At 34.2% G+C, this 12,338-nt stretch overlaps 1 protein-coding gene across 1 annotated transcript in view; it reads left to right on the plus strand.

Annotated features, from left to right (window-relative positions):
* Positions 1-12,338, plus strand: part of LOC132545640 (glutamate receptor U1-like) — a 66,277-nt gene that overhangs the window by 27,090 nt on the left and 26,849 nt on the right. Inside the window, exons 2-3 of the mRNA XM_060209337.1 lie at positions 6,497-6,628; positions 7,162-7,407. Coding sequence (XP_060065320.1) covers positions 6,497-6,628; positions 7,162-7,407 — 378 coding nt within the window. The remainder of the gene's footprint in view (positions 1-6,496; positions 6,629-7,161; positions 7,408-12,338) is intronic.

Here is a 12,338-nt window from a genome sequence, read left to right on the forward strand (position 1 = left end):
CAAGTCAAGACATTGGAAATCGACCGTGAATATCGGGATAGCGTATAAACGTTAATGAAAATGTATAAAACACGTACAGTCAATTACAAAATTAATGTTGTTACCGTGATGTCCCTTTTATGTAGCACATAAACTGATCGTGGTAGAGTCTTTTAAGATTCTAAGTATGCATTTGTCTTTGAAAACGTAACATGTGGTGATTCATATCTGACACATTATTAAGATATTCTAAGATATTTACTTCCAGTAGCTTACACATAATTAAAAAAAAGTGTTTTTCATGTCCTTTTCATTAACCAAATATTTAGGAAAACTGCACATACAAGTTTTGCCTTAGTTTCCAAAATTAATAATATTATAACATTTAGAGACAAAAAGCTTGGGAAGAAAATTTTTATAATTATACTTCGTATGATGAGACTAATGATGATGGAAATACGGAACAATTATTGCAGTAATAAGCATGCATTAACCAAGGAGACATGATAAAACACATGCTTTATATGGAAACACGTTCAAGAGTCTTTGAAGCAACATAGCACTATGGAGTTCCTTTGGTAATTAGTATAAAAATCGTTTTAAGAGGTACTTCTGATATAAATGTGACGATAAACACCACATTGCCGTCGACTTAGTCTTTCATCGTTTTTCTTATCCATTTAAAAGTTTTGGAAAAAACCGGCACGGGATACTATCCTGGATCGCGTCCCTGTGATAAACATTTATTTCAGTCTACTACGAAAACCACATGTAAAAAGTAATTTTGAAATAGATGGCTATTAGTTTTCTTATATCCAACTTTGAAGACCAAGGGTTGGGGTGTCGATTAATGTATCTAATCTGCTGTTTTCGATCATGAAATGATAACAGAAGGGTCTACAGACCATGTCTTGCAAAATAATACCGAGGAGCCTTTAAGTGAACGGAATAACGCAACAGCATGACGGTTTCAATTTAAGTGGAGGTCTTCATAATCTTCAAAGGATGTTTCGCTCCAGTGAGTTCTATTCACTGAGTTACATTGCAAAGGTAATCACTATTTCATACTAACGGCGTTTCGTCGCCAATTCAATTTCTAGTTTTGCCTTTTACTGCGTTTTATTGAATAAACTTCAAGTAGTAACACATATTATCGCATGAAATGCATCGCAATCTGTTATTGATTTAAATAAACCCTTAATAATCACAGTGATAATGCTGATACTTTTACAAGAATGCATTCACCTGTTTGTTCCGTTTGATTAAAAGTATGACATTTATGAGTGAAAACTTTGAACGAACATGATATGATCAAAAGACAGACGTAACCTAAATGAAAAGAATATAATTGTATTAACATTAATGTTAACACACGTACGACCCTTGTAAAGATTCAACGTTTTTGAAGCCGTTTCAAAAGAATCTGTTTGGAAAAAATGATGGGTTAAATAAATACCTATTCTGCCTAGAATTACACCTGCACAAACATACTTTGAATATTAAAAATATATTTTTAAAATCTATACTGGTCAATCGGTATGCCAAGAGCATTAAGAAGCTTTAGAATATCGACACACTTCCAGACACAAGTCTGACTACTGACATCTCCAGCTATGCATGTCAGCTCTTAAAATGAAGTCTTAAATTACCTGTATTTGATCTATGACTACCCTGAGGAAACTCATTATGTAATCCGCATACGATCAGTCTAAGTTGATATTAGCATGGATCGTTCTATTGACTTATGTATAAATAGTAAGAATTGTCGGATCAACTACGAGGTGGATCTATTTCTGGATACGTCTCTTTGTAATGAAAGGCAAAGCTGTGTATATCAATAAAATTCACAGCATTGTTGACGGTTTATTGATCAGGAAAGTGGTAAGTTATCTTTACCTGCGGAAGACAGTAGCTTAGGGAAGCGAAAAATTGCATTATATTAGTTTATGTGGGCGGTCAAGAAGGTGAAACATGTCTTTATCTCTAGAGCAGTCGGGTCGATATGATACCAGCACGTTCTCTGGTTGAATTAACGATATTGCAGAAGCAAATGATGATGTGGATGATGATGTCACGAGCTATTGATGTGCAATGAATGTTATATGCACAGACTTTCATAATGTGTAATTTCTTGCAGACAGACCATGGGAAGCAGTATCCAATGTCAGGATAATGTTCCTGCGGACATGCCTCTTCCTGATATGATACTACGATTTACTGGGAACTGTTATTTCACAGGCATGCCCTCCATGCAGATCCAGATGCAGATATTGCCAAATGAGTTTAGACATTGGCTGATGGGCGTTTCCTAGATTGCCATATATACTGATACAGTATCTCCCCCCCCCCACGACTGCAACGCAAACCAATGTTAGGCATTTGTTGATGTTATCTTCTCAAAAAATGTAGCCGTAAAAAATAAGATGATCTTGATGACAAAGATGTTTAAGTGAAGCTGACACTAACATGTTAATTATTGAAGTGATTGAAAACAGCCTGATGATGCAGATCATCAGTACTGAATAATAACGATATGAATCTATAGTTATGTGTTAGTTCATCTGTACTTTTGTGATTTTGGCATTAGTTACACTAATGATTAGTGCATCTGCACTGAAAGACCGACAGATCACCGACCACATTACATGAACTTTTACTCGGTCGAACATTAGGCGGACTTGGCAAGTCAAAACCATTACACCTGAAAAATACTGAGAAAACAGCGGGATATAGCGTCATAAAGTGATGAACCCTATTCACCTCTTACCAAGTTGTATGATAGGGCATGATGGCCCTAACTTTCCTCTAGAAACATCTTGAATTATCTGGTAATTTTGTGAAAGACAAACCCCGGTGTGTTTAGGTCGGATTCGGATTCCACTTTATGGAATGACACAGTTGATGTCATTTTATGACTTCCTGTAATGGCTTCAATATATAGATAAGCCGTCGACTGCGTATGTTGTTGGTTAGCTTGATGACCTGATCCCAAGCCCCAGACGAAACGGACGTGGAGCTCCAGACGTTATCATGCATCTAGAGAATAGTTAAAGCAGTCAAGTTTTCCCCCGACTTGACTTGTACATCAATACTATTAATACTTATACGACCGCAAAAAATAAATCCAAGTCACCAACACCAACTACCTACTAAATACAGTATACCTGGTTATTCCTATAATTTCATTAGTGTGTTCATTGCTGCATACAGATACTTCAGATGTATTATAACTCAGTTCTGGAGATATATCGGCACATGTAAGCTCCATTGTTATAGCTTTACCAATGCATACACACCATCGAAATGTCTATCTAAATCAATAACGATTGCGATAGGATATAAAACATTTTTTCTATCAATAATTCGATGCGATTCTGATATTGAAATATATATGCAGCAACACAAATAAATTGAGATTTATTGAGGCTTTCTTTGTATTTTTGAGATGTTCATTGCGGCGAGTTTCATTTTTGTTATGTGGTTTGTGGCATATGGTATAGGTAGAGCATGCCCGTCCATGTTTTGACCTCTTTCGATCACGTTTGATTGTCCTACTACACCTTTTCGTTAGCACCACTGACGAGTCCGAGAAGGAAGAAATAGCTGTAGGATGAAGGTTATTTCAACATTTGGCTTTATCTGATTAGAGATTAACATCAAAAGATACTTTAAAATCGTATGTCTTGTGCAATCTGAGATAAATTAATATGTCATATTACAAAATATATACATAGATAATTGTATAAACATATATACATGCATATGTTATACCTTTATTTTCCAATCCTATTACATAAAGATGTAACCTTACTCATTTTGCTAAGGTAACGAAAATTGATTCGTATAGTTCCAAAACAAGATGTACAAGTATGCGATTAAATTTTCTGTATTTTTAAACTGATTGCCTGCCCCGAACAACAAACACTGGTTACTTTACTTTAGTTTGTCACAATTTACAATAGTCGCATGGTATTTATATCAAAGTGCTTGTCACAATAAAATAAACTTTATATAAAACAGTCTTATGTCATCTTTTAATTATGTTTCATTGTTTTGAAATACCGGCTTATATTGCTTACGTGCATGACAGAGAAGGTCACCTCCTTCTGACCTTAGTCTAGCCCCCATCTGTGAGTACCCATTAGTGAAGACACTATCAGACAAGTAAATCATCTTGAAATACAGAAGCAAAACTGTCAATGAAGTCGGACACCATCGTGATTAACAACGCTTTCCGACGTTCAGAAACACCTACATTATCAACGAGTAACATTTCATCTCGAAGTCGTCTACATAATCAAGTGACATACAAACCGGAAAATTAATTAATGGTTTCCATGAGATCACATAGAAAAATACATTATTAATACCAAGATGTGTACAGTTTTAAAACAACTCCGTCACTAGTGATTCTTATTTCCCTATTGGGGCCAAGGCAACATCAACTACCTATCTGTATAGCCATAGTAGTGAATAATTGATGTTGAGAGTAGCTGTCGGACATTATTGCAAAATGTACGTGTGGGCTTTAATGCTCGGGATGGATATTTGTCATTTCGAGTGTCATGACCATGTCCAGATGCCCGAATCTACTTCTATGATGCAAGAAGATCAAAACTAAGTTGATTCCTGTGTAAAATGTATATATGGTATGTCATCAATGCCAACTTATAACTAGTTTCAGTGCAATACCACAATAAGGAAACTAAATTAATGCACGTGCGTTTATAAAAGGTAATTCAAGCTACGTTGTTTATTACAATATCACGCGTGGTGGCTTGATTATTCCATTCTGTAAGATAAAGTTGAAAATTCTAAGTTTAAATAGTATGTATATCAAATTTAATTGTCTTTAATTTAATATTTGCACGTGTATAGTTTAAATATGTTCATGTAGCACCTAACAAGTGAAAAAAGCAATCAATCCAACATTTTATGAGGGTATATATTATCTATAACTATCATATTATATGGAGGTTGTACAAAAGACACACAAGTGAACACCTTTTTGACATCACTTTAAAGTTAGATACAATAGAACAATGGTTTCAACTACACCATACAGCTGTTTCGGCATTCTTAGACTCATCGGCGTTGCCAGGGGCTAAGTTTTGAAGCCGAGGTAACTGAAGAAAATGCGTATTTAAGGACTATTTATATCCCTCCGAAGTTGTCAAAAACTTTATGGTGGTCTGTATTGCAACATATATTTTAATGGCATGCATTATATCGAAATACTCTAATGGGCTTTTAGACACTCTAGAAGTAAGTAAATATTTATGTGGCTATTTAGAAAAACTCCAGTCGATTACTACACATTTCCATGGTATGTTTTATCAATATTTTATTTAAAAAGGTAATATTCTGTAGATGTAGCTTTTAAGTAATATAGTCTTATAAAGAGAAAATCCTGAAACCTCCTTCGGGAGGGCGATATCGACATTGCATACAGAGGTCAATGACACTAGGATTAATCTTTACCCAAGGCCATCACTCTTCCCTCAATTATGTATGTGATATATCGTATTGTTGATTCAAGCCTTATCTGAAGACACAGATGATCACCCAATATTATTAGTAATGATGTATGGTGATTGGAATGTATACATATCCATGAAATATCGTTTGATGTTTTTGTTCCGAACTTGACAATTACAAAACTCTATCGTGAATGATATTTTGTTTCTGTTTAATGGTGCTAAAACAAATACTGTGTCCGTGTCTCACACATCAAATGACGACATTCTATCACACAAGCTAATAATTGTAATTGCAAGAAGAATTTAGCAAAATTTACAAGTTTGATATATGTTTTATCTCAACTTAATCTTACTTGTCCAATTATACATACCGTGTAAAGCTATGTGTACTAAATGAAACTATCGATTATTGATAAGATTAATCAAAACTAATAATAACACCACATACCGCTTGAGACTGCAAAGACACGCAAATAAATAGCAAATTTTAATACAGTATAGGTACATGCAGTGAACGCAAAGGTTGTACATAATACACAAAGTGAATGACGGTTTTCCATACAAATATGATGTTATGTACAGTGGACCCAAAGATTCTACGAAAGACACACAAGAGAATTTCACTTTTTCATACATATTTATACTTAGATACAGAACAGCCAAAAAATATGAAAACTGCATTATTCAATAAATGTCTTAATTGTCCTATATTTGACAGTTCTGAAACAACATCAAGTACATGTGTATATTATGAACCTTGAAGGATTACGGGAACGTGTGTATGCAGTATACACATTATGCTTCTTAACACTTACACAATATTACTACATTTTCTGGATGTAAAGAATATAAAATGCAAATGTACTTTAATGAATGTGTAACTGGTAAATTCACATGATAGCAGGTGTGTGAGTAAACACAAAATAGATACTATCAAAATAATATTGAATACCTAATATGGTACAACCATCAGTAAACATTTAGGCAATGTAAATAATTGTTTCGAACACTAACTAATTCTTGTTTTATTTCCACAGGTATCCTAAACCCCAGTCAAACCTCCGTACATGACCTCATTGACGACCTCCTGATTCGATTGGGAACAAACATCAGTATCACTTATATCAACACAACCGTCAGGGGCGATAATCTTGATCAATACCAAAACGGTAAGTTTAATCACATATCTTAACTTGACTTCACTCCAGTATTTCAAAACAAAAGGTTGACTTGAGATATCGAATGTTAGAACGAAATAAAATGCTTCTTACTTGCATTGACTTTAACTAATTGCATTTTGCCATCTTACGTTTGAATATCTGTGACACTTTCTTTTATGATATTATTTATTTTTAAATTATAAATCCGGTACAAATTGTATGTTTAGTTTGCACAATCTTTTGTATTCTTGATATATATCTCATTGACTTCTACGCTAAAGCTTTGCCTTGGTACAGAGACTCACATCGCGGTGAGAGTAATTGTGTGCATTCAGCATAAAGCATGCCAAATTGTTCATTAAAGTGGGTTAAGTACATGAATCAGAATAACCGCAGATAATTTCAAAATAATTGAAGAAAATCAAGAAAACTTTGTTCTTATGTGTGTTTTATGCACTAAGTATATGCTTATCAGTATCAGGACGGTGAGTGTATGTCCAAAAAGTACCATTTATAATTATATTTTAAATTGTGTATTGCAGCAGACGAAATCGTAAAGACACTCAAGATATCAGCTTTAATTGGACATTTTAGTGAAACGTTTGCTGTAGCAACAGAACATAACCGGATACCGTATTTTGTGACAGACATGGTACCCTGGGATTGGGGTCAGCATCGCTTTCTTATCCGGATTATTCCTGACATTAGTGTGTACCGAATGGCTATATGTGACATCCTAAAGTATTTTAATTGGCTACGAGTCGGAATATTATATGATAACGAGGCTGGTAAGTAATAAGAATTTGGAAATATTATGCCAAATGTAATCATTTTCTGCCCAGTAATTTTTGTATGGGATCGATGTAATCTAAAAAATATATCTCACAAAATTAAGAAAAATGGACAATGATACTTTGTGTAGGTTTATTCAATGTCCTTATACATTCCAAATATTGTATCAACACTGATGAAAATTTTGAAAACAAAATTCTGTTTAACAAATATATTATCAGAATAAGCATTTGCATTGTGCATTTTTAAGCATTTGTGAAATACAGCCCATTGTCGGAGATTACTTCAATAAGGTTTTTGTATTACATTCTCATCTTGTCAGTTATTTTTTTTATTAGGTTAACGTAGATAATTAATGAATATAAGATAAGTACTAAATTGGAATTTCTACATTGAACTGATTGATCTTTTTACTTAACATGTATTCATGGGGCAAATGAGCATGACATATACAAATGACGATATTTTCATTATTTATAAAAAATTAATATCCATATCAAAAGCATCTACATTTGAATTAAAGCGCTAGAAAATAGCATAATTAAGTGGATAGAAAAATAAAAAAGTGTAAGGTATGCTTAGGAGAAGACTAGTCTTCATTGGTCGGACGAGATAGCACGATACATCTTCATTTTACATGCTCAAACTCCACTATGTCTTTATTTGACGTGCTAGAGAACACATCAAAATTTTATAGGACGAAACCGATAACACGTCAAGTCTGTATTTAGGAAAGTAATAGTTTGATGTGTACACGAACGTATTCCCGTGGGAAGTCAAATAAAGACCCATAGTATAACATATATAAACGCTTTTGGTAATTTAGGACAAATATAGCTTTATGTTCTCGTTTTTTTCTTTGTTACATAGATAATTATGTAAGAAATGCGTCGATAAAGCTTAAACAAGGAAGAAGACGTAACACCAAATTGACATTTCTTTATTTTCTTGGCTGTATTTGGATTGAAATTACCGAAGATAATTATAATTATTAAAAACTCCATAATTCCATAATTCTTTGCATAAATCATCTTGGGACCTCTTTCGGTCAATTTTTATGTTCCATCGTTGACTCTTAGGTTTCAAAATTAAGGCCTTTAGCGTCACTGACGGGCTATAAAAGGATGAACCATTTTTATTCACTATTTGGCTCTTCTGTATCTATTTCGGTATTTGTACAGAAATATACTTTATTTTTGTACACTATTCGAGACCACAGGTGGTAGACACGTCCAGTGGACTTTAAGGTCTAGTCCAGGACGTAAGCGTCATTTGGTGTCGAATTTCATTTCATAATCTGCTTTCACACCTAAATGTCAACTACGGTTCCGTTTCCTGTACGCCTTTGTTTCGTTTCATGCTTCAGTAACACAAACGTGTTATTATTTTACATTCAGATTAACTTTCTTTTAGTCGATGTACGATGTTTGATGGAATTCCTTTTGTTGATTCTTAATTCTGGCCTTTGAGAGTAAACTGTAAACTCAGTTTGAAAATATGAATATGTCGGATTTTTCGTTCCTTTCAATGCAAAGGACATCTATTTCAGAAATATTTCTCGGTTAATATATTAATGAAATATCGTGCTTCACAAACTATCGCAATACTACAACAGTCATATATCATTCACATTCCCTACAATCTTCTATGTGGAATTTGCAAGATGTAACGCAATGATCCGCCATATCGAGTCCAAATTTAATCATGGTATTTAAACACACTAGCGAGATTCAGAACCATCGGTTATACATTTGTTGTGCGCAATCTTAAAATTGTAGCGAAAGATTGCCACACTTCTAAACATTGCTGATGCTTTCTGGTATCTCATCCCGAGAACAACGTAATTATACTATGATTCGACATTAGCTTTCAAGGTGGTTGCAGTCTTGTAACCAGATTACAAAATCGACAAACATATTTTAAAGTTTAGCTTGTTTTCCTCGTGAAAGTAATTGAGAAGTCTTCAAGATGGTATAAAAGACATATATGAAGTAAATAGAACCTTTTGATACAAATTAAGATAAAGATACAGTAGATAACAATAAATCATAAACCAGTGCAGCTGTTTCGTCATCCTAGAACTCGTCAGTGATTCTAAGGAACATCGGAGGCGACTGAGGAAAATTCAAATTTATGGAAAACGTGTCAAAATATAGATTTGGAGGTGTACCAGTCCCTTAATTTAAAAATATAACCTTTTTTGATTATTTTAGATGAAGGTTCCGTATATGGATATAGTCAGTAGCGTGCCACTACTCGAATAAATTCAAGCAATGTATATAAAACGCTTAAATCAATAACTTGAGCAGGAAAAAACCAAAACAAAACAAAAAGCAAAGTATAGACACAATCATTGGAGATATATGAACAATAGAGCAAGCGTTCAGATTTACTACTACTTCTTATATACAAAACCTATTAAAATACCGCAATTGAATCACATTTGGATAGAAGCATATTCTGACGAACGCAATAAAAACATATATATGGAAACGTAGACTTGTCTCATAACACATAGCACAGCTATAGGCTGTCAGTGCTGTGGAAAGGCTACTTAATTTGAAGAGCAAGGCTGATGTATTCGGCTAGATCCCCATAGGTTGGCGACCTAACAGTGCTATAGTGCCCTGAGTTATGGTAAATCCTATACTGGTCACTGATCATAAGCACACTTGAGATTTGTCTTTTCGTAATATTGACTGCTGTGTCACTAGGGGAATGGAGCGATAACTAATATTCTAGACTGATGTATCCATAGCTACATCTGTCTGTGGTATTGTAGAGTCGTGTGTGTTAGATATGTTGTAGGCATCTTTGTCATATATACTTGACCATCAACAAACACTACTCATTGATAATGGCTCGACAGGCATAGTTTCATTATATGAAACATTTTGTATCAATGACACTAAATCTCTACATTTGAAAAAGAGCAAACGAAAGTGACGTAGAAACTGGTGATCGACTATTCACAAATCATGAATGTAGAAGTTCATTTTTTTCGTTGTTGATACAACATATTCCTGTTTCACGTAAAATGCGATAACGCAGAAATGTTCGGTATCCGAAAAACTGTCTTGATGTTGATGTGAAATTAATATTTGTATTTAGGATTAATATGGTGTTGGTTATATTGGGAAACATCGCCTTTCTGAATAAATGAAATATTATCTTTTTGTGACCATAAATCAGAATGTAATATCTGTCTTTTATGAGCGACGGTATAAACACATTGTCTGTTGACAGTCTTGTAATACCACTGTCGATTGACCGTCCCTATGTGTAGGATAACGACCTTCTGTCAACATTGTTGTCACAAGGGAGTGGCAGATCACGGAAAATCACCCACACTGTATTGAAAACTGCCCATGAGGCTTTGTTAAACAAAACATGTCAGTGTTTGATTAAAGTTACGCGTCTTTCAAAGAGCAAGGTCCTCATTCTTGACATCATGTGTTCATCTTTTCCCAAGAGACTTACTTTTGGCCTCTTTATGATATCTTGTGACATGACTTGTTCACATGCTTCAATGTTATAATGAATACTCTAATATTTACCTAACTTGGTCAAAAGGACATCTCCTGCTTTTCAAAGGTTAGCTGTTAACTTTCCAATCTGTAACTTTATGTATATTCAATAACATTTAAAATGCGACAAGCATTATATTACAAATTACACATCCCACATGTATTTCCGAATCAGTAGTATATAATCTGAAACAATCAGATGAAAAACCAATATTCGCTTATATCATTCATGCTGGTAGTGAAAATTAGAATAACCTTATTTTCAATATTCCTATGACTTGAGATAATTCATTTACGTCAATGGCGGCAAGGCCGTTCCGCCGCTTCGAATGCATTGTTTAGGTAAAAGAAGCTTCTGTGGCATATGACAGTACACACTGCATCGAAGTTCGCGCTCTATGCTGTTTTCTTCATGAAAGATTTACCAGGCTCTTCTGGCACAGTGCTCTTGGTTTTACGTTTCTTACATCGAGGGCGTATTTTTGCAGCATAAATGTGTCTAACACAGCAAAAGGAAATCCAAACATTCAATACATAGAAGCAAAGGGCAGTTATCTTCTGTCCTGATTAGATATCAATTATTTCCCTCGCGGATACAATCACAGTTTGGGCATACGTTACATAAATGTTCTTGCATATATTTTTTGTACGTGGCTTTCCGGACCGAGGGCGGTCGTTCAAGCTCGTGGTGTTTTGTGTGTATAAAACTAAGAATTGTAACGTCAAAATTTTAACCATTCTACGATATTCTTCTTCCTATATTATGCGATACACCCTGCTTATAATCCGACCAACAAATAGTTTAAACTAGCCGCATTTTAAGCACGGCTAACTCAACGTTCCTTAGCAAATCACCGGCTATTGGACATGTTTCAACAAATGGTACCATTTTCATATTTTTAAATAAAAAAGAATAAAAATATCGTTCTTTCAGTAAATGATAATTTACCGATGTCGCGTTTTTAATGTCGATTAGTATGCGCACATATGAAACAAATTAGGAAAATTACCAATGGTCAAAAATAACAATTAAACATTATTTGGACTACAACACTTATTGTCCAAATTTTTTATACATCCATATTTGAATTGGAAATTAAATGTAAAGGTATATGCGACAATCGCCCTAACTACTTAATGAGAATAGGAAATTTAAACATGTTCAGTAGATATATACTTATACCCTTAACTGGTAACTGTTCAACCCTTCGGTATGAAATGTTTGCCTAAATGTGATCGATTTTGGGTTCACTGGTTATGTTCAAGTATCAGGGCATGCACAATTTAGAAAAAAAAAACCCAGGATTTCTCTTTATTTTTGCTTGTTTGCGCAAAATCAGGAAGTTAACTGTAATAACATTTAAAAGTAACATAGGTGCGTATGAAATTAGGAATTGAAT

Source organism: Ylistrum balloti, unplaced genomic scaffold (genome assembly GCF_031769215.1).
Source record: "Ylistrum balloti isolate Yb309-2 unplaced genomic scaffold, AGI_CSIRO_Ybal_v1 Utg369850, whole genome shotgun sequence".
Taxonomy (NCBI): Eukaryota; Metazoa; Mollusca; class Bivalvia; order Pectinida; family Pectinidae; genus Ylistrum; species Ylistrum balloti.